The sequence below is a fragment of the Lissotriton vulgaris genome, unplaced genomic scaffold (genome assembly GCF_964263255.1).
Source record: "Lissotriton vulgaris unplaced genomic scaffold, aLisVul1.2 SCAFFOLD_304, whole genome shotgun sequence".
In the NCBI taxonomy this organism is placed as follows: domain Eukaryota; kingdom Metazoa; phylum Chordata; class Amphibia; order Caudata; family Salamandridae; genus Lissotriton; species Lissotriton vulgaris.
Genome location: NW_028251399.1, coordinates 1,164,733 through 1,188,258, shown reverse-complemented (window position 1 = coordinate 1,188,258; position 23,526 = coordinate 1,164,733). Strand labels below are relative to the sequence as shown.

The 23,526-nt window shown below is 45.6% G+C and overlaps 1 protein-coding gene across 4 annotated transcripts in view; it reads left to right on the top strand.

Annotated features, from left to right (window-relative positions):
* LOC147662923 (uncharacterized) overlaps nucleotides 1-23,526 on the top strand; it is a 397,679-nt gene that overhangs the window by 74,877 nt on the left and 299,276 nt on the right. For all 4 annotated transcript variants that reach the window (XR_015305468.1, XR_015305469.1, XR_015305467.1 and 1 more), the window contains one exon: nucleotides 8,077-8,184. Coding sequence is in view for 1 of the 4 variants with exons in the window: in XM_086950795.1 (XP_086806921.1) it covers nucleotides 8,077-8,184 (108 nt within the window). In the remaining 3 variants the exon portion in view is untranslated. The remainder of the gene's footprint in view (nucleotides 1-8,076; nucleotides 8,185-23,526) is intronic.

The following is a 23,526-nucleotide window of genomic DNA, read 5'->3' as shown; positions in this document are numbered from 1 at the left end:
TGGCAATTGCAATGGGGACGTGAATCCTGCCAAAATTATTTAAAAAAATTAAGCAAGGGCTCCCGTGCTTCATTTAAATGAGGCCCCCGGATGGGCCAGGTCCCGGGGGCAGTGCAAAATTCATAATTTATAATTGCAGGTATCCCCAGGACCACCTCCTCCCTGGGGCTATGTTAATAATATGTGGGAAGGTCCGCAAACCTCCCTCAACCCTGAGGGGTGCCACCTCCCCGGGGCATCTTTTTTATTAATGTGGCTGTTCTTAAATATTCACAGGGGTACATTGACCCCCCGCTGCCCCAGGGACCGCCACCTACCGGGGCTTGTTTAAAAAAAATGTAACCTATGTGGGGTGGCACAGTATAATTAGAAATCCTTAGGGTTACTGGGGGCCAACTAGCCCACTAGGTACTTCCAGTAAGTGCCACAGGACTGCGTTGCAGGGAGGTGGTCCGAGGTCATGCCCCTTTTTACACCTCTCAGCATTGCAGCTCTGTGGCTTTTACTGGAGGTACCTGGTGAGCTAGTTAGACCCCAGAGACCCTCAAGATTCAAGGGTACTTAATCCTCCAACTTTGCATACTTGTCACATCAGGCCCGCCCCCCTGCCTTCACCACTGTGAAAACGCACCCTGTGTTGTGTTTTAAGTTAGAGGATAAAGTCCCCTTGATTTCTGAGGGTTCCTGGGGTCCAACTAGCCCACCAGTTACCTCCAGTAAGCACCTGGGAGCTGCCTCGCAGAGAGGTGGTCCAAGGCCACAACCCCTTTTTACACCACTATGCAACGCATCTCTGTGGTGCTTACTGAAGGTAGCTGGTGGGCTCGTTGGCCCTCAGGGATCCTCAGGACTCAAGGGGGCTTAATCTGCCAATTTACAATGCACCAGGGGGTATGTTTTCAGAGTGGTGCATGGAGGGTGTGTCCCCTGATGTGACACGTGTGCAAACACACCCTGTGGCACATTCTAACCTCATAGCTGCTATGGAACGTCCAGCTCCAGTGCTGGAGGTTCCATTGCGCAGGTGCAGTTCGAACGTTCAACGGCCGACGGCAGCACTACGGAGGTAGTGGTGCCGTCGGCCGGTGAACGTGCGCAGCACTTAAGGGGTTAAGTTGGGGGATTATGTCCCCTTGCATCCTGAGGGTCCCTGGGGACCAACTAGCCCACCAGGTACATCAGGTAAGCACCACAGAGCTGCGTTGTAGTGAGGAGGTCTGAGGCCATGCCCCTTTTTACACCACTCGCGGCTTCTGGTGCACTGCTTGTGGGGCAATGAGGCCCTCATGTGTCCTGAGGGCCTCAGGACAAAAATTAACTTCAATGTCCGAGCAGCAGTGCGCCAGAAGCTGCGTTTGCAGCATGGTGTAAAAAGGTGCCTGGCCTAGGAACACGTCTCTGCAACACAGCTCTGTGGTGCTTACTGGAGGTACCTGGGGGCTACTCGGCCTCCAGGGACCTTCAGGATTCAAGGGCACTTAATGGGGATTATATAGTTAGAAGTTAGCATTTATAAAACCTTGAAAATTCATTGAAAAAAGCATAGGTTTGAGGCACATTGAAATTTACTGAAAAAACGATATGTTTCAGGGACATAATTAGAAATTAGCATCTAAAAATCATTGACATTTACTGAAAAAAACATGGTTTAACGTACATTATAGTTAGAAATTAGCATTTAAAAAAACCTTAAAAATTCACTGAAAAAACCATAGGTTTGATTGACGTTATAGTTAGTTGAACATTTTAATCATACAAAACCAGAGAAATTCTGCTGTTATAGTTAGTTCTACAAAAGGGGGTGGTGATGGACGGAGCATCTTAACCAATAAAACACTCACACCCAGTCAACAGATCTGGGTTTAATCCATCACCATTCTTTAGCCCAATCTGCCACCCCAATTCAGACATGGCCATATGCAAATCAGTCTGACCCTGTGCCTCATGGGAACAGTCCAGCCCGAACTGCCAAGCCATGCCTTCCCTGGACCGGAAACAAGCTTCGGAGGACCGGTTTCAGGAAAAAAGCATTGAGAACGGGCGGAACAATCAATTCTGCGTGTTGGCCAAACTTTTGCGTGCTTGCAGAGATTTTTTACCATTTCACAGAGCTTTGTGTAGGCCGACTACACAAATTCCGCCCACCCTTAACACCAATACCAGTTACTACACACACATTCATTGATTCCTAGGTCTATCCACACATCCACTCATTCACCCATACAATCACTCATACATGCATTCACACATCAACACTATCATATGCACTCATACACCTATATAGACACTCACACACCTCTACTCACACATGGAGGTACTCACACACCTAGTCAGTCAGTCATGTATTCACCTATAGTTATACACACACTACCTCACTTATTCATACAGATACTAACATATACTTACTCTCTTATATAATCACTGATACAAGTACACACTCATCCATTGAGCCTCTCTCACAATCACTGACTCTAACGTATAGTCATTTATATACTCCAACTCTCGCATACACTGCCTTTTACATATGTAGTTACTTGGACATGTACCACTGAGACATTCATTCACTCACCAACACATCCATACACACACTCACCCACCCATACAGCTGTTTCCACAAGCACTCTTGAACCCATACACCCAGTGAATAAACCACTCACACATCTATGCACAGAGTAACACACCTCCCACCCACCCACACACACACTCCGTCTTCCAATAAAAATACTCAGGCAACCAATCAATAACCCATATGGACACTCATGTAGCTACTGACCAACCCATGTAGCAGCTTACACAACAACAGACAGACTGATACACACATTCACACAGTTTAGTCACTAACCCATGCATTCAGTAGGACACATTTAACCGCTTCCGTGCGGCGCCTATTCCCCCCTGTGCTGGACATTCCAGAATAGGGTGTGGTCGTGACGGAACCATTCCGTCATCAGCACAGGTCAACCGTGACTGATGACGGAATGGTTCCGTCACAAGCATTGAAGGGGTTAATCACTCACTTATACAGTCAGTCATGCATCTACTAAATCCTCCATCCAGACACTTACTACCACTGGATAGGTATACTTAAGGCAGCATTTCCCTAGGAAATGTCTTTATTTTCTAGCTAATAACTTTAGACCCACTTGATAAATTTCGACAAGCACTTCCAAAAAGGTGCTACCTATTGACCAGTTTTTATGTACAAAGTTTCAGAATTACACCAAATTTGGCAGGAAGCTAGATAGTGGTCCGCAGAATGTGCTATTTGTAATTTGGTTTGAATCCATTTGGTAGTTTTTGAAAAACTAAGGTATAAAAATATTTGTATATTTCAATGGTTTGCTTTTGGGAACTCTCACGAGAGTCCATTAAACCCAATTTTTATAAATAGAGCAGGCTGTTTCCCAAACACATCAAAAACCTCACAAAATGGGGGTCCAGGGCTGGATTGTTAAATTAATAGTAGGGGGCAGATGAGCCTTTACTCGAGCCATATTCGTGCCTGGTGACCCCATCCCATGTGGCCAAATTTAATAACTATGGGGAAGGTGCACCAGCTTCCCTCCCTGAACTGTTTATTCTCACTCCAGGAGCACAGCAGTTTCTCTCCCTGCACCGTGGCAGGAAGGGAAGCATGTGTTTGCTCCAGTCTGTGAAGAGTATTCTCGATTATATACTGGCAAATGCAAGAAAACACAAAGTCTGCTCCTAGACAGTGGGTGCTTTAAAAAGGCTTCCACCAGCTGAGACCACGTGGTCTCGGCAGAGATCCTGGGCAAATGTTGAAATCTAGGCACTGACTGCCTGATTCATCAAGCCGAAATCGGCTCGCAAAGGGCCAGATTCTGAGAATCTGGCCCTTTGCGAGCTCTATTTTTGAATTTGGGATTCATCATCCCAAATGCAAAAATCGGTAATAGCGATGTCGCAATTTTGCGAGGATTTACAGTTAAGGAATCTCTATTTGAGATTCCTTAAATGCAATTCATCATCCATTAAATAATTGCGAATTCGCAATTTCGGCCCGCTATTTACCGCGAGGTCAAACCTCGTGGTAAATAGCGAAAACTTTGAAAAATGCTTTTAAAAGCATTTTTCTAAGTTGCATGTTGCACACACACATGTCCTTTGGATATGTGTGTGCGCAACACTTGTTTCAATTTGCATTTAGGGTTGCTACAGGGTGTCCTTTGGACACCCCTCTGGAACCCTTTAAATCGCTATCTTACTTGCGATTAGCTAATTGCTAATCGCAAATAAGGAATGCTCCCCATTCATTCCTATGGGCCTTTTGGCCCATAGGAATGAATGGGGAGTTATTCCCTATTTGCGATTAGCAATTTGCTAATCGCATATAAGGATTGTGTAGGAATCGCAAATCTTTTTGCGATTCCTGCATGAATCCCGTTTTGCGAGTCTGTAATAGCGATTTCTTATGAATCACTATTATAGACTCGCAATACGGGTCAATGATGAATCAGGCTGATAGTTACATCACAGGCTTGCACACCCACCATCGCTGCTGTCAAAGGGCACAGCTGCAACATATAGGCCCCATCCTGGCGATTCTCCCTCTCCCAGTGCAGACTTGTGTCTGTTTCCCTGCCTGCACTGAGGTTGCTAGGAAACATAATAACTGATTGCTTCTGCCCAGAGGGAGCAGCATAAATATCTGCTTCCTCGGTGTGGGAGCAATGTTGGCTCCCGCAACATACCGGGTGCCAGCTTGGGTTGCAGAGGTCCTGAGGCTCTCCCCATAATGCCCAACGTACTGATTGTGGGTGCTGCGGGTGGGCACTGTTAGACCCACCTATATTAAATACAGGTTTAGGGGATTGGGTACCCATGGCCTAATGTGGCTCAGGGATAGGGGGCACGCGATCTCTCTACCCTTTAAGATAAAAACGACCCTTGGGGATGGAGTCCCCATGGTCTGATAGAGCTTGGAAATTGGAGGGGGGGAGCAGTAGCTCACTACTACTATTGCAGCCTTAAAAAGATTAGGGAAAGTACTTCACTTCCAACAGATTACATATACAAATAATGCCAAGAATGTAGAATAAAAGTTTACTTTTTATATGTAAACATATTAATTAACACAAATATATAATGTATATATGCGTGAGAAAAAGAAATAAATACATTTACATGATTACAATTCATTAAAAGAATGATTTACCAATGAACAGTTGTTATCCAAATACTAATTAATTAACATCCCACTTGATACCCCTACAAACCTAGCAGCTTGCTCCTAAAATAAACCGTCAACAATAAGAACAATAAGTATGCCATAATTTATATATTAAAAATCAATTTAATAATTAATAATGAATTAATTATTACTTAACTTCCCACCCTAGACCACTGCAAATATAGCAGCCTATAACTAGTATTTAATTAAACTAATTAAATATACTATATTTTATATATTTCAACCACAATTATATAATGAATTTCCAAATAATAATGACGAATAAATCAATTATGAATTAAATAACATGTCACCCTTTTACCCTACCAGCCTTGCATTCTGCAACAAAGTATTAGTAGAATAAAGCTGTATTCCATATTTTACATAATTAAAAATTAATTAAAAAATATATTAGTATACTAATTCTTTGTTACTTAATTTCAAACTCTAGACCCCTCCAAACCTTGTAGCTTGCAATGAAAATGTAAGTAAAATAAATAAGTATTCCTTGAGATAAATTCTTAAAATCAGTAAAATAATTAAAAATTATTAGTTAATTGCAAAATAATGACTAATTAATTTACTCCACACCGTATATCTTTACAAACTTAACAGCCTGCAAACAACATATAAAAAAAAATCAACCTTAACATAATTAGCTAATAAATATCAATTATAAAATTAACTAAAATGTATTAGAAAACGAGTTACTTTCCCAACCTATCCCCATATAAACCCAACCTGCTACAACACTATGTATTATTGTGTTTTTATCTAGGAACCTATATCGCTATTCCTTTTTTATGCCTTTATCCGGGTATAATCTATAATATCCCTATAACGGCATAGGAATTATATCCATATCTAGCAGTAGCCCGTGCAGTCATATTAAGCAAGGCTACTTCCCCGGACTCCTAGAAAGCACAACGAGTTCTCTAAACGCATCAAACCTCCAGCAACCTGGGAAATCCCCGTTTGCTTTTGTTTTGATTTGTAATAGAACCCCTGCGAGCACTGTAAGAATGGCCAGTTCTTGGTGACATCTTTATTGACGTCTTATGTCCACCCTTATGTCAAACCCGGCACCTTTCAGGTATAAATATACCAACGTTGCCTTAAGCAAACACACAGTGGTGGTTTTGGAGCAGAGCAGTATCAACTTGCCCGAGAGCCCAGCTGATGCGAGAGCCCACGGACGCTGCCCCTCCTCTTTGACGCGCTGAGAAAGACAATGTCTTTTTCTCCAGCCGAGAAAATCCAGCTCCGGTGTTCCCAGCCTACCCTCGCTGATTGCTGGGATATCGAGTCCTGACAAAGAGATACCAGACCGCCTGCTTTCTAATACCAAGGTACGGAGCTGACCAAACCCTTAAAGAGAATTCTTGATTCAGATCCTTGGCGAAACAAACTTAACTTAAACTGCTACTTCCTTACTCCTTCCCACGTATTAGGCTTAGGTCAGGTACACCTGGGTAGGCTTAGTTAGAAGCACCAGTTGAGTACGTTAGCCAATGTATATATGTATGTATAGATTTTATCCATTTTAAGTATCTTATGGCTAAGAAACCATATCACAGCTTTTACAGTATTATTTCATAATACTCATTTTACTGTACGCACTTTACTTTACATTAAGTATTGCAATTGTGGCAATTCATTTCTCTTGCATGAGAAGGAAGACTGCTCAATAAATTATGCCTTTTTATTGAAAACGCCCGTCTCTCTCTTCTCTGCACTCTGGTGAAACTAAGTACGCACAATTGACTGAGCAAAATAGCTGTCTATTGTTTTCACACCACTCTAGAGATACACTCTTATTCTGGGAGAGCAAATTTGTCATGTTATATGGTTGTCAGAAGCTAATCCCTTCTTGTCTATCCAGGGAGGTTAAACTCCTCCTCGTTTATTCGAGAAAGTTTCTAGTGACCTCTGAGCTAGCTGGCGAAACTTAAGTCTGATATAGTCAGTAGAGACCTAGTTGACCCTAGTCGTACATCTACACTGCTGAATATATTATTCCAATGAGCAGAGCCTATTGGGAATATAGGAACTACACTACAGCATTGCTTACAAAATAAAATGACATTAAACAAATTCTAAGCTACGTTTAAAAAACAAATTGTATTTAAACAGTAGTAACATAGAAAATTAATATAGCAACTAAAGCGTATCCAAATATTTTAAAATATGATATTTATACCACCTTATTATTTAAATCTATATTAAAAACATCGATATTATTAAATGTTATATTACTTACCAATAAAAACAAAATTCTTGTCAACGATATATGTGCATCAGGATATTGTGTATCAGGATATTCATTTTCCCTATATTTCTGCTTCCCGATATTTTTAATCCGATATTTCGACCGAACGGCTAAAGAACAAGGTAATGGATTGATTGGTTCGATTTATATGAGCCTCTGGCAATGTCATAGGCTGCATTTCCCTCCATCGCTTTTCACCCACTGCAAAGAATTCAAATAGACTGCCCAGCCTGAGCTGCCAGGTCAGGTCCCCTCCAGATGGGGACACGGGCAAGCTTAGATCAGTCCATCATTCTGAGGCCTTGTCAGTGAGGTCTAGCTGGAGTGCTTGTAGCACTGGAGCCACGACCTGAAAACATCTTCAAATAAAGCCTTGTTTATAATACACAAATGTACTGATTTTAGTTTTGTGTGGACAGACTAAACTTTTTAAATGACCGATTGGAATGCTTTTTGGGTCACAATGTTTAAATATACATGGATGAAGTCGCTACTTATCTCAGAGTAGATTTTAGAATCAGTCGTTCATAGTAATGCAAGCATATTATCTGAATCACACATATTAACAGCGCACACTGGTTGCAATATAAAATGAGTATTTCTGTTTTTTCAGGCTCATCAAGTTCGAGTTCGGATTGGATCATAGGCGTGGCAGTCGGTGTCCCAGTTGGGCTTATTGTGTTGGGGCTCTCTTTTAGCCTCTACTGTTATTGCTCATCAGGTAATCTGCTGCGCTGGTGCTTTGTGTGTGAGTAACAGAGAGAGGTGAAAGTTGAAAAATGCTCATTCTTTTCTTGTGCCACTGATATAAGGTAGCTCATTCACAAATGTCTGCTCCTCAGACATCCCTTCCTGTACCACCCAGGTGCACTCATTGTATACAGCAGTGAGGCAGGCACATATACCCTGGCACACTCACCAAAACATTGATTCTAACCAAACACACTGTTTTCACAAATCCCAAACACCGTTGTGTTCAGTCGAGGCGCATAATGCAGCCCCAATATAGAGTACCATGAGAAAGACTATACAAATATACTTCATCAAAAGGAAGATGCAAAATGAAGACTTTAAAAAAAATCTTCCCACAAACGGGTCGGCCTGCATCTTGTGGCATCATCACAAACTTGAGTGATGCAGTTTTCTAAAATAAATTGCTCTCAGGTCTAGGTCTAAAAACCTTGTGCATCAGTGATTATATCAGACATTACAAAGCTAAAACTCATAACCTAAGAGAATTCTATGTAGAGGTTTCAGGAAGCATATAAGAAAAAATAAGTGGTAGAAGAAAATTCTTGTTGAGCTCTTAAAGGTACGTAATTTTACCACTGGAATGATAGAGGAACCTACCCCTTTGTTATTTCAAGTTCAGCCTTGTTCTGCTTTTCAACCACTTCCAAGCAATCATAGCATAATCAGCATGACGATTAAGATTCTAATGTTGAATTTAACCATGCACTTTTTAGGATTTTACAATTTAAGTTGCAATAACACACTTTTTCTATGCTCACTGCCTTGCCATTTATTGACTAAACAAAGTGCTGATATGTAGTATGCAATACAGAGCGAGAGAGAGGAATTACTTCACTAACTTAATGAGCGGAACTAAACATTTCACAAAGGAGAACTGATAATTTCGCATGTCGCGAGATTTTTTTCGTTGTCTGATGCTTACGTTTACTTTTTCCAAACATATTAATGTATAATACCTTAATGACCATAAATGTGGAAGTTATGATTGACGAGCAGGGGAAATGATCATTCAGTGTTAAACTATGTCTAAATGTATTTGTGAATCCATTTCTGTATTGCAAAGATTGTATGTTTCTTTATATAAAATTAGATTTATGATTGTATATTTTTTTAGTTCCTTGTCTAAACGATCCTGGTTAAAATGTTATATGATTGTTGAAGTCTTAATATGTCTTCAATTTTTCTTGAAGTAATTAAAGGATTATACCACAAAAAAAAACTTGAGTGAGGAGAGTACATTTACTAAATCGCATAAAAGTAAAAATTGAGTGTAAATTAATTTGGAAATGTTTTATTAAAAGCCAATCACCTCCAACCTATGTCCCAACATACCTGAAAAGAAGTGGGCCCAAACATTAGGTAAGTGAAGTGCTTTTATTCATGTCCAGCCACATCGTCTCTCCGGCAGCAACTGCCGAGAACAGAATTATAACAAGTTTTCCACGCAGGGAACATTCTTATACAGAATGCCATGACAGGCTAGAGAAATCCCAACAATATCCTACCCTCGCCAACCAAGTCCCTCTCCATGTGCTCATATGGTGTAGTCCATGCATTAAGGTACCCACTCACCCATATATCCATCCCACTTCAGTTGATTAAAACCTTTGCATATAAGCAACGGTCAGGGCACCTAAATTGTGTGCACTATACTGAATGGCATTCCTGATACATACATTTTGAACATAAAAAGTCAGAAATCAAAAATAAGATGCTAGGTTAATTACATTTTTTTAACGGTGAGGGAGGATATCCGAGCTCATTCCCAAGGCTCTTCCCCATGCGACCGAGCATTCCGCTGGCGCACCGGACTGCAATACCTGCCGTTCCGCGGGATACTGATCCCCACCAAACCTAACCCAAGGAACTCTACACTCCTCGAGTTCCACTCAGGATCCTTACACCTGGCCCCAGACGAACTGCGGCCAGCCCCGGCTATCATGGCTTGTAAAAATTAGGCAATATTTTGTCCTCATGATGATCCCTATGACTCTTTAAAAGGGCTCCAAACACCGTCGACTGTAAAAAACACCATATACTGTGTATTGTATTAATAGCCAAGGTTGGCAAGTAATGGTGTTTAATGGAATTTCTATCATTGAAGTATTCATAGGAAATAACAGTTTCTGCCTAAAAATTCTGTGAAGTAGTGTGGCTCACTGGTTAGAGGCGGCAGACCCGAGAGCAGAGGACGGCCCGGGACCAGGGTTCGATTCCCGGCGCGGCAAGTTTCTGGACCAGGGTCAGCGGACTCGATAATTCTCTCGCCTCGGTGCCCACTCTGATCAGCGATCACACTCGGCAACTCTGGGCATTAGCTTGCCTCATCTTCACTAACGGCCCCGCCGGGGATGCCTGGTCTCACCCTGGAGATACCCATTAAGGGACCATCTCTCAGGGAAGCCAGGAAGGGTTTCGCAGCGGTCAAAGCGCCTTGGGACCCTACGGGTAAGTAGTGCGCTATATAAATGCCTATACATTTACATTTACATTCTACTCTCTTACTTTTGTTTCCTATATGCCAAATTGTATATGTCTGGGTACAGGCTTGTGCCCGTCTCTATGGAAATGTTGAAGGTATTCCTTCAGAATATTCTTTGCTAAAAGTAAAAATTGGACCTCTGTCCGGCTGGACAAGTCACTATTCAATATAGTGCCATTGTGTCCATATTTATTTTGTGCTACTATTTTTTTGTGCTTGGGACCATTGTTGTTTTTCCATAATAGGTTAATTACAGCCTTGTACAGCACTGGTGTACTATGTCAGATGTGATGTATATATCGATAGGAAGATCTGTTAGAGTTTGGTCTCCACTTTACTTTTTGAATAGTCTTATCATTGCTGAAAAGAAATTTGCTAACTTTTTTTTGGTCAAATTTTTAGCTGTCCTCACCAAAATGCATTGGGACTGCAAAACAAAGCGTATAGAGTGCGAAAAAGGAGGGCTTTCAGCAGTGCCCCCACTCACTAACCCATTCTTGGTAATAGACCCCTACCTTTTTTATGTTTGAAAAGCTTTATTAAAGAAAAATTCTAAACAAGCAAAGACATCAGCAGAAAAAACAATAACATTGTTAAAACATGCCACAATAAGAGTGAGTACTAATGACAATGCATGAGAGGCAAAAAAGGCAAAAAAGCATTTTATAGGGGATTTAAGACAGATGGTAGGGGGAAAAGAAAGGGAGGGAAGAAAGACAATAACAATGCAGAATATATAATATAAGACTAAATTACTGCAAATGAATAAATGGTACAATTTCCGATAACAAAATGAAACAGCATAAAGTATAACAAATCATGTAAAGTAGCTGTAAAAGACAAAGTGACAAGAAGGAGAGAGTACAAACCTTCAAGGAGGTGTAAATAGACAGTTGATCTAGATATAAGGTGAAAAGGAACCAGTAAAGATCACTATTGCACATTGGTTTACATGAATAGGCGAACGCAACATCAAGCCTGTGAAAGTGACATAAAGTGTTCCACCAACACTGTATGGAAATTTTGATGAGAAATTTCCAATTAGAAGAGATATGTTGGAAGGCAAGAGCGAGCATGAGATCAAAAAGACCATGAGAGTGTGGAGGGAGTTCTAAGGAGTCTAAAAGACTAACTACCCAGAAAGAGAGTAATGGAGGTGTCCGGAATAGAAAGTGAAAAAATGCGGATTCGATATAACCAAACCTTGTCCCAAAAGCTGGAAATAACAGGACAGAGAAGGAAAAAATGTAGAAGGTCTGCATGTAAAGCATCACAAGTACAGCATTTCGAGTTAGAAAAAGGTAGAAAGCGAGACACCGCAAGAGAAGAAAGAAAGAGTCTGTGATTGAAATAGAATAGAGATTGAGTAAGAGAAGCAGAATGGGAAACTTTTAGAGACCTGGACCAGATTTTATCCCAAAGAGCAACAGACCAAGTACAATCCAAATCCGCCTCCCAAGCCAGCTGCACCTTAGTCTTCGCACGCTCAGGATTAAGTGAGGAGAAAAATGTGTAGATAAGAGAAGCTTTAGGGAGAGTGGTAAGAATAGAAAGAAGAGGGAATGGAGGTAAAATTGATGGAGATGAAGAAGGAAGAGAATAATAGCGATCAAGAATTATTTCCATAAGGATGTTGAATTTATGTATAAAAGAGCGTGGGCACTTGAATAAAAGTTGAAATTGAGGAAAAGAGCAAGGGCTTAAGCCATCAAATAAATGATAAACCCATATGATACCTTTTAATCTCCATGAAGTCCAAGATATGGGTCTGTTATTTAAAAGAATAAAAGAGTTATACCAAATGGGGGAAGTTAAAAAAGAATCCCACGTGATCTAATGAGGGAGAACCAAAGGTTTTAAAAGAGAAGAGGTATGTTTGAATAAGGGAGATAATATTAAAGGAGATTTGGTAGAAAAACGTATCACTTCATTAAAAGAGAAAGATAGCAAAAGAGTTTGTTCAATGAGAAGCCAAAGGGGAGTAAAAGGAGAGGGGTCCAAAGACAGCAAACGTGACGCTTGATGGAGAGAAAAGGATTTATGGTAGAGTAAAAAATCTGGAAATTTAACGCCACCATTCAGTTTCGGTTTGTGAACCGTAAGAAGAGAGATTCTAGATTTTTCTATTTTTCTTAAGAAACTTCAAGAGAGAGGAATCAATACGTTTAAAATAAAGGGCAGAAATATGCACAGCTAACATGGAAAAAGGATAAATTAGAATGGGAGCTATCATCATTTTAATTGACTCCAGACGGCCCCACCAGGAGAGAAAAAGAGGATTCCAAGAGGAAAAAAGTTGATCAATGCGAGATAAAACTGCAGACATATCGAAGAGGAAATGGAGTTGGAGAAACATATGCCCTGATATGTAATCCTTGAGCTGTTCCATGCAAAGCCAGTAGTGGAGAAAAGGTGAGGAAGACAAGTTTTGGTTAAAAGAAGAATTTCAACACTATCTGAGTTAATCTTATAGCCGGAGAATAGAGAGAAAGATGCAAATTCAGAAAGTAATGGGGGAATGGACACCTCAGGATTAGAAATGAACAGAAGAATATAATCTGCAGAATCGGAGAGTTTCAGTTGATTGTCGCGGTAGAAAAAAACAGGAATAGAAGTGTTGTTGTGAATGGAGGAAAGAAAAGGCTCAAGAGCTAGCACAAAAAGGAGGGGGGCTAAAGGACAACCATGACAAACTCCACGCTGAAGAGTAAAAGAGGAAGAAAGTTGATCATTTACCAGCACTGAGGACTTGGGTGCAGAATAGAGGAGAGACACAAGGGAAATTAATTTGGAAACAAAACCATGCCAACGTAAAGAAGCAAATAAAAAGGACCAATCAACCCTATCAAAAGCTTTTTCTGCTTTTATGGCAGCTTTTATGGTGCTTTTTATGGCACCAGGCGTGGCAGCCTTTGGGACCAAAACAACTGAGCTGGCCCAAGGACTGTTGGAGGACTCAATCACCCCTAAGGTAAACATCTTGGAGATTTCCTCCTTGATGTAAGCTCTGACCTTGTCAGTCACTCTGTAAGCTTTGTGCTTCACAGGAGGACTATCCCCGGTGTCCACATCATGGAGGCACCACTCTGTGATACCAGGAATCAAGAAAAATAGATCAGAGAATTGCCCCTACAGTTGGCTACAATCTTGCTGCTGATCAAGGGGCAGTTTGGCAGAGAGGCTGACACCATCTCTGACCCATCTTGCTCTGTTGCAGACAGGATGTCAAGAATAGACTTTTATGGCACCTCACAGTAAGCAAAAATAATGCATGGCAAGAGGACATCCCACTTACACCTCATAGGTTCCTCAAGACCCATATTCATGCCCGTAAGGGTCCGGTTGAATCTCTCAACCAGCCCATTTCCTTGTCGGTGGTAAGGAGTGGTGAACTTATAGGTAACACCACATTTATATAACTGGAAATGAAGTTTGTACCTCGGTCAGACACTACCTCTCTGGGGAACCCCACACAGGAGAAAATCCCCATCAGTGCACGTCTCACCACGGGGGCCATCATTTCTGGGTACCAGGTAGCATGGTCCACCAAGACCAGGATAAACCTGTTGCCCATGGCTGTCTTGGGGTCCGGTGGCCCCACAATGTCAATGCCCACCCGTTCAAAGGGGGTACTGATTACAGGGAAAGGTTGGAGAGGAGCCTGGTGCTTCCTTCCACTTTTCCTACTTGCATCTTGACAAATCCTACAATGAGTATCTGAACTCTTCCACATCTGGGGCCAATAAAAGTGGGTGAAAAGCCTTTCAAAGGTCTTGTCCTGCCCCAGATGCCGGGCTAAAGGTACATCATGAGCCAAACCCAGTAGGAAGCTCCGAAGCGCTGGGTTACCACCAGCACACAGGTTGGCCCATGCTCAGCAACCTTAGGCTCGCTATACAGGAGGTTGTTCTTCCAGGAGATCCAATGTGATCCAGACTGATCACCTGCTGCCTGACTTATGGCCTGTTGCTGCAAATCTTCAAGATAAGGGCACTTCCTCTGCTGTGTACAACATCTCTCCCTGGAGGACCCTCATTCTTGCTGCCAATGTGTCATCTCAGGTAGGACCTCCAGTTTACCAATTTGCTCCCCTGTAGGTTCCAGGGCATCCCCTTAAAGGTCTGCCTCCTCCTGGACCGTGGGAACAATGGGGGCTGGTTTACCATGCCCCCTACCTCTTCTCTTTAGGACAGGTTCCTGGGCCATACTTTCAGGCTCCAGGATATCTTGAACACCCTTGGCTGCCATAGACAGAGTGGTCACACACGCCCACAAAGGCAGACCCAACATCTCAAAATTAGCCTTCTCCACCTTAGCCCAAAGGGAGCTCTCCAAATCATTGCCTAACTGGCAATCAACAGGCATGGCCACCTTGCAAAGGCTCTCTGTGTTGTCAGGGTAACAATTGGGTAAAATGCATTAGGGACAACCTGCTCTTCAGACACTAAGTGATACTTGACAGCTGTCACACTGGCTCTGGTGTCTCTAAGAGCCTCTACTCTATGGCCATTGATGATCACCCACTGCATGTATTTTTTAGTGTTATCAAGCAGTGGAGCTTTAGGGACCATCTCAAAGTTTCCTAATGAGACAAGGGACCTTTCTGCTGGATCCCACCCACCTTGTTCACACTTCTCCTCCAATCCCAGGGCTACACTGGCCATCTGACAGAGGGGGCATGGGGTAGCACATACTGACCCTTTTGGGGAGACTGGGGGTCATACCAATGGTGTCCCACCTGCTTACACTGAAAGCAAGAAACTGGCCCCCTGTGAACAGGTTTACATGTCGGGGGCTCTGACTTCTTCTCAGGGGGAGGCTGGGAACCCTTCCCTTGGTTTTTACTTACTTGGTTACTTTGGGGCCATTTCTGGAACTCCCTCTGTTTACCCTTGTCCGCCCACTCTTCTGCTGGGGACCCCGCTCACCTCTTTGGCGGAGTCTCCCACATGACCCTTGTGGACCCGAGTACTGAACCAGTGGTCCGCCTCTTCCGCAAGCTTCCTAGAGTTAGTTAACCTGCAATCATTAAGGCGCTTGCGTAACTCTGGAAAAAAATTAGCAGACAAGTTTTCCCTTGCAATCAAATCATAGAGCGCTTCAAAAGTATCCAATTTGCTACCCTTCACCCAACCATCCATAGCTCTATAAGGAAAGATACATATCTACCCAAGTGGTTCCCTCCAGCTTCTTACAATTCCTGAACCTCTATCTATAGAGTTCCGGGGTCAAACCATATCTTGTCATCAGTGCTTTCTTCATGTGGGCATAAGACATCTTATGTTCACTTAGTGGTCTAACAAAGTATCCCTCCCCTCACTCACAAAGCAGCCCCACAACCCCTCTCCCCAATCCTTCTCAGGGATCTGGTGGGCCAACATTGCTATTTCAAAGGCTGCAAACCACTGCCCAATATCGTCAAGCTTATGAAAATCTTTGATGACATCCTTGGGGATATATACCCTGCCTTCTGAAGGCAGAGATGGTGCGCTGCTACCAGATGGATTGATCTCTAAGCCCTTTGCCTTGTTCTCTAAATCCCTCAACATCCTCTCGTGTTCCAATCTCATTCTCTCTCTCTCCAAGGACAATCTGTTATTCTCTACTTCCCTCCATCTTAAGCTTAGCCATCTCCAGCTTGTGTGCACTATTTCTCTCCCTGTCTTACAACTTTCTGGGAGACAGGTCTTTGGAAGAAGCACTACTGCCAGGTGGGGAAGGTACCCCTCCCCTGGTAGGAAACACTGGACCCTCCAGTTGCCCATCTGCAGCCCCAGCTGGCTCCACCACAAGATCAAGGGCATTTCTTGCTACTACCCAGGGCCTCAGCGCTTTTTGGTATTCATCCTTTTTAGAAATGCCTGGTGTAGCAACTTTCAATTTCTTGCAGAGATGCTTGAGCTGTTTTAAAGTGTAGGTTTCCAACCTTTCTTCCTCAAAATCTAGATCCATAGATGAAACAGATGCTGGTCTACTCATGGCAGTAAGAATTGGTAGTTCTCAGAGAAAAATAACAGTCCGAGGAAAAATTCTACCAACAAAAAGTACGTGGTCGCGTTTGGTCAGCACTGACTAGTAGTGTACACCAATTACTGTATATGAGTCACAAATGCAGGTCCAAATCCCACCGCTGCCACCAATGTTAGATCTGGGGGTCTCTAGTTGGCAATGGTATACACCTTTGTCCAAATAGGCACCCTTGCTTCGAAGTCCGGATAATAATTCAATCAATCAGAGTACTTGTAGTGCGTGCTACTTACCCGTGAGGGTCTCAAGGCGGCAAGGGGAGGGGGTGCTGCTACTGCTCGAAGAACCAGATCTTGAGGAGTCTTCTGAAGGCGAGTAAGTCTTGGGTCTGCCGTATGTGGGTAGGCAGGGTGTTCCAGGTCTTGGCAGTGAGGTAGGAGAAAGATCTGCTGCTGTAGGTCGTTCTTTGGATGCAGGGGACAGCGGCGAGGGCGAGGCTGGTGGAGCTGATGGGTGAGGGTGTAGAACCTGAGACTACTGTTAAGGTAGGCTGGTCCCACGTTGTGGAGTGCTTTGTGTGCGTGGGTGAGGAGCTTGAAGGTGATCCTCTTGTCGACGCAAAACCAGTGTAGGTCTCTCAGGAGGGGGGTGATGTGGCTGAGGTGGGGTGCTTTGACGATCAGTCGGGCGGAGGCGTTTCGGATGCATTGTAGTCGTCGCAGGTGTTTGGCTGGGATTTCTGCGTAGAGTGCATTGCCGTAGTCCAGTCTGCTGCTGACGAGGGCCTGTGTCACCGTTCTTCTTGTTTCAGTCGGGATCCACTTGTAGATCCTGTGGAGCATGCGAAGGGTGTTGTAGCAGGAGGAGAGGATGGCATTGACCTGCTTAGCCATGGAGAGGGAGGAGTCGAGGATGAATCCTAGGTTGCTTGCATGTTCAGTGGGTGTCGGTGCTGTTCCCATTGTGGTCGGCCACCAGGAGTCATCCCAGGCTGAGGGGGTAGGTCTGAGGATGAGTACCTCCGTCTTGTCCAAGTTCAGCTTCAGACGGTGGCCCCTCATCCAGTCAGGGACGGCCTACATTCCCTCGTGGAGGCTGGTTTTGGCGGTGTGTGGATCCTTGGTGAGAGATAGGATGAACTGAGTGTCATTGGCGTAGGAGATGATGTTGAGGTCATGCTGGCGGGCCACCTGTGTGAGAGGGGCCATGTAGATGTTGAACATCGTCGGGCTGAGGGATGAGTCCTGGGGGACACCGCAGATGATGTCGGTGGCTTCGGATCGGAAGGGTGGGAGTCGGATGCCGGTGAGGAAGGGCGGGGTGCAGTCAAGGGCCTTTTCTTGGATTCTGGCTTCCAGGAGGCGTGTCTTTAGAGTGCGATGGCAGACCATGTCGAAGGCGGCCGACAGGTCCAGGAGGATAAGGGCTGATGTTTCGCCGTTGTCTAGTTGGCATCTGATGTCGTCTGTGGCGGCAATGAGGGCTGTCTCGGTGCTGTGGTTTCATCTGAATCCGGACTGGGATGGGTCCAAGATGTTGTTGTCTTCCAGGTGGCGGGCCAATTGCCTGTTGACGATTTTCTCGGTGACCTTTGCTGGAAACGGGAGCAGGGAGATGAGCCGGAAGTTCTTGAGTTCCGCCTTGGGCTTCTTGAGGAGGGCGTTTATTTCGGCATGCTTCCAGCTTTCCAGGAATGTCGCTGTTTCAAAGGAGATTTTGATGACCTTCCGTAGTTGGTGCTGCGATGGCTGCGTCTGCTTTGTAGAATAGGCAGTGTGGGCACAGGTCTGACGGAGATCCTGATTGGATGGAGTTCATGAACTTGCATGTCTCGTCGTCATTGATGTTGGACCAGGAAGTCAGGCGAATGGCGCTGGCGGTGTTTACAGGGGAGGTGGAATCTGGCGTAGTCGGGGCGGATGTAGTGTTGAAGCTGATGTCAGCAATCTTGGGGTGGCTAGTGAGTCGCACAGTTCGTGGGATGTCGTTGGCGTTGGCGCTGGGAATGGAGAGCTCCTTTACGGTGCTATAGAGCTCTTTGCTGTCGTGTGCGTTGTTGACCAAGCGGTCTTTCAAGGAGGATCTCTTGGCTAATCTGATGAGGTGGTGATGTCTGCGGGTGGCGTCCTTGTGGGCTGCGTGGTTGTCCAGTGTGCGTTCGTGGAGCCTTATTTTCTCCAGTTTCCAGCATGTGCGTTTGGAGGTCTGGAGCTCGTTGGTGAACCAGGTAGCTCTCTTGCTGGCATGGCTGTTGGAGTGTTTCTTGAGTGGGGCGCGGGTGTCGGCACAGCCGTCGATCCACTGTCTGAGATTGCGGGCTTTGGCATTTGGGTTGGTGGGGTCGGTGGGTGGGTTCTGGGCGAGGGTGGTGATTAGCCATCCTTCGGTGACTTTGCCCCAGCAGCGGCGAGGCAGCTATTGTGTGCGGTGGTGCGTGGCTGGTTTCTTGAAGGTGAAATGGATGCAGCAGTGGTCGGTCCAGTGGAGTTTGGTTGTGTGGTCGAAGGTGACGTGGGTGCCATTGGAGAAGATGGGGTCCAGCGTGTGGTCAGCGGTGTGGGTGGGTATGGTGATGAGTTGTTTGAGGCCGAGGTTGGTGAGGTTGTCGATCAAAGTGGCGGATTTGGCGTTGTTGTTGTTCTTGAGCTGGAAGTTCAGGTGCCCGAGGAGGATGTAGTCCGTGGAGGAGAGTGCGTGGGTGCTAGCAAGGTCAGCGATGGAGTCAATGAACTGCGCCCGGGGAGTCTGTAGATGAGTGTTCCTCTGAGGGTGGTGTGGGGGTCCGTTTAGATCCGGAAGTGCAGGTGTTCAGCGGTGAGGAGGGTGTCGTCTGTATGGGTGGCGACCTTGAGGGTGGACTTGCGTACCGTGGCTATTCCACCTCTGGTTCCATTGGCACGATCCCTACGGGTGATCGTGTAGCCGTCCGGGATGACTATGGATATTTCAGGCGCCAAGGAGTCATTCCACCAGGTCTCGGTCAGGAAGGCCACGTCTGGGGCGGAGGTGTCGAGCAGATCCCAGAGCTCGACGGCGTGTTTGAGTGCAGAGCGGGTGTTGAGGAGTATGCAGCGGAGGTGATTGAGTCCAGTCCTTGGAGGTTTGGTGGTTCTGTCGCAGGTGGAGCTGCAGGTGTGGCAGAAGGGTCCGTGGGTCCGTTTCGGGGCTGCCTGGAAGCTGGTGTGGTTTCAGCCAGCATTGAGCGTGTGGAGGCTGCTGGCGTCGTAGTGTAGGGTCCAGGGGTTTTGGTGCTGGGCACTTTCCAGGAGCGGACAGGCGCAGACGGGCTTGCCTTAGGCGTGCCTTTGGTGCACCAGCGGCACGGCCACACAGCTGCCGCCATTTGAAGGGGAGCTGGGAGGGAGGAGCAACTAGGAGGCGGGAGGCAGGGGATGGTGGATGGGTGCGGTAGGGCCCGGGGCAGCAGCGGTGGGAGTGAGCAGTGGGCACCGGGGCGAGGGAAGAACAGCGCCCAGTAATAGGAAGAAAACAAAACCAAAATGCAGCGCACAGGCGCAGGTGGAGATGTAGCAGGGAGGCGCAACCTACCTGTAAGGTCAAGTGTCGCTCTCCTCACCACGCAGCTGTCGCCATTTGAAGGGGAACTGGGAGGGAAGAGCAGCTGGGAGGCGGGAGGCAGGGGATGGCGAATGGGGGCAGGGGTGGGGCCGCAGGGGCAGCAGCTGTGGGAGTGAGCAGTGGGCATGGGGGAGCGAGGGAAGAACAGCAACCAGGAATGGGCAGAAAACAAAACCAAAATGCAGCGCACAGGCGCATGTTGAGCTGCAGTGAGGGGGAGCAACCAACCTGTAAGGTCAAGGGTCGCGCGATAAAGGGATTACACTACTGGATAACCCCTGCACACCCACTTGGTAGCTTGGCACTAGCAGACAGGATTACCTCAGAGGCAGTGTGTTAAGCATTTGTGAATATACACAGTAATACAGTGAAAACACTACAGATGGACACCACACAGGTTTAATAAAATTAAGTATTTTTTAAATAGACTTAACACAAGACCATAAACAACAAAAATCTACAATACTGTACTTAAAGTTGACTTAAAGATGGTAGAAGTTGCTTAATTCAAGTTGATCATAAATGTGACAAAGTTCTCACAAAAGTACCTGGATGCTTAACGCAAAACAAACACAAGGTTTGCAGGAATGGAGATGCCTTGGTTCCTTGCTTCGGCGGAGAGGATGCGTCGCGCCTCAATGCTTGCGCAGAGTAGGGAAAGCATCTTGGTCCTTACCGGAGAGGAGTTGATGTGTAGATTCCCGTGATGCGTTCCGGTTGCGATGCGACAAGATGGCGCTTCGATGCGACGTTCCGGTCCAATGCGATAAGATGGCGCCCTTGATGCGACGATGTGAAGACGAAAGACGATGCATGCACGCCCTGTCGGCCATGTAGCGAACTCTGTACTTTGGAGCCACGACAGACCCTGCGACACGCTTGTCTGGTGATGCGACCGCGACCCTCACAGTGGTGACACGCTTCTCCGGTGCTGCAACAGGAGACAGCTCCAACAAAGACAAGCTTCTCAGGAGATGCGGCAGCAGCACGCTTCTTATTGTTGCGTCGCACTTCCAGTTACCAGCGACACACAGGCTTCTGCAGCAGGCGCGTAGCTAAGGGGGGGCGAGGGGGGCGGTCCGCCCCAGGCGGCACTATTTTCGGGGCGGCCTGCGTCACTGATGGCCCATGGCGGCGGGCTTTATAATTGATTATGAAGGCCACCGCCATGGGCCATCAGTGCTGCGCAGCCGGCGGCGTGGAGGGTGACTCTCTCATAGTGCCTTGGGTGTCGTGTGAGAGACGCCTGCCTGCATATCTTTGGCACGTTTAAGTGGAGAGCCTCCGTTGGATTGTGGCTGCCTTTGGGGGGTCTGTGAAGCATTCTGTGCCCATGTGCGTCCCCGGCTGCACTCCTGGCTTCACAGAAGCCTATAACACATTCTCTCTGCCATTCCTATTTCAGTGGAGTATTTTAGTTGAAGTGCCTTTTTGGAAGGAGCACACTGCACTCGCACTGCAGTGATTATGTCACGTGCTCCACCACCGCGCGCTCTCTAGTCTAGAGTGCAGGGAGATTTGTAGCAGCTTGCTGAACTTGTTTTAAAGAACACAACAAAAAGTTGTTAAAAGCGTGTTTTAAGAACATTGGAACCAGTGCGTTTTTTTGTTCCTGCTGAACACCTATCATTAACTGGGAATTTCAGTGGTCTCATTAAGTGGCTGCATGACTGCATTACCTTGAGGAAATATAAATTTTATGGTCAAGTAATGTTCCCTAGCGTGTACCCCACCGACTCCATGTACCAGCTTAAAGTGCATGTAACTTCCCTCCTGTGCCAGCTATGAAGACGCAAATACATTTGCGTCCACCGTTAACATGTCCTCTTTCAGACCCACTCTGAATGGGCTAAATAGTCCGTTCCTAAGTATGCCATGCCAACGTCTTTTTGTAGTGTACTTTACACGTTTTTCAGCTCTGGCAAAGTAGGCCCTGAATTTCTGCCATCGAGCCTTTTTTCGTTGCTTTCTGACTCAGAAAAGCATCAGCCCAGGCAGCCTCTGTATTCCTGACCTCTGTCCTACTCCCTGTGCGGCCCATGGTGCTTAGCTCAGCCTGCTGCCTGCCAAGACTGACTACAACCTTCGAATTATCTGTTCCGCTCCCCGAAAATACATTCCTGCCTACTAGTTTAAGTAAACATTCTCCCAGCTGCAGAGCACGAGGGCTGGCCTACTGTCTCCATGCAAGTAATTCATAGCCACTGTTACCATGCTCCCAGAGAAGGCCCATGCCCCCACGCTTCTCATGCAGACACTTAGGCGCTTATACACGCACTCTCAGTCAGTATAGAATAGCTTCTGCCCCAGAGACCTTTCCCTCTAGATAATATGGTTCCCAAACATCAGATATCAGATATGATAGAAGTACGAGTTGATCTGACATGCCAGACTTCTGTCTCTTTCCGCCAGTGTAAATGTCAAGTCCCCTGCTCCCTCCAGTTTCCACGTCAATCACACGTCATGCAGCTGCGCGCGCATCCAAGCTTCAGATTTCTGCTGACATTGCAACATTTTGCTTTGTGCCACCCCTTTTGTGACACCTACCTGTGACGTTTCTAGCGCACACCTCTAGTTCACGCCTTCTGATTACGTACTAGCAACACGTGAATACTGTTATCTTGTTTCTCTCAGCTGTTACGCCTACTATATTGCTTTCTATGACATGAATTAAGTATATAAGCTATGTATTGTCAATAAAATATTGCTCTATCCCTTCCTGGACCCTGTGTGGTGCCAGGAATCTGATATCCAGTTCCGGAACGATTCCTTTTTAAGGAATAAAACCCCTAAGAACTCTAACACCACGGACTCTGTTTTCTTTCTTTCCGATTGAGTTATTATTGATTAAGTACTTACCTGCATAGAAATTAAGATGGTAAATTAAATATTTACAACATTTTGGCGCCCGAACAGGTACCCCTCCCCCACCCCACGCGCCGGTTGGTGCGTTGCAAGCTCTGTCCCCTGCCATCAGTTAGATGGAAACTACGCGTACCGGCAGGATTTCCTGTATCTCCCTCTGACCCACGGAGGTGACGAAGACTGCAATCAGCGCCCAGACGAGGCGGTGAGGAGTGCGGAGGATCCCGACCAGAGCCTAGCCGAAAGAAGCAAGGTCCGAGGTGTTAAGAGGCCCACCAGTTTTCCGAAGTATCCACGTGTCGAGTCGAGTCGAGTCCGGTCGAGTCCAGTCGAGTTTTCCGAGGCCTTCAGTTTCCGTGCTTCCCGGTGAGTACCATTGCTGGGACGTATCAAGACGGGTTTGGGTACACAAGTCCG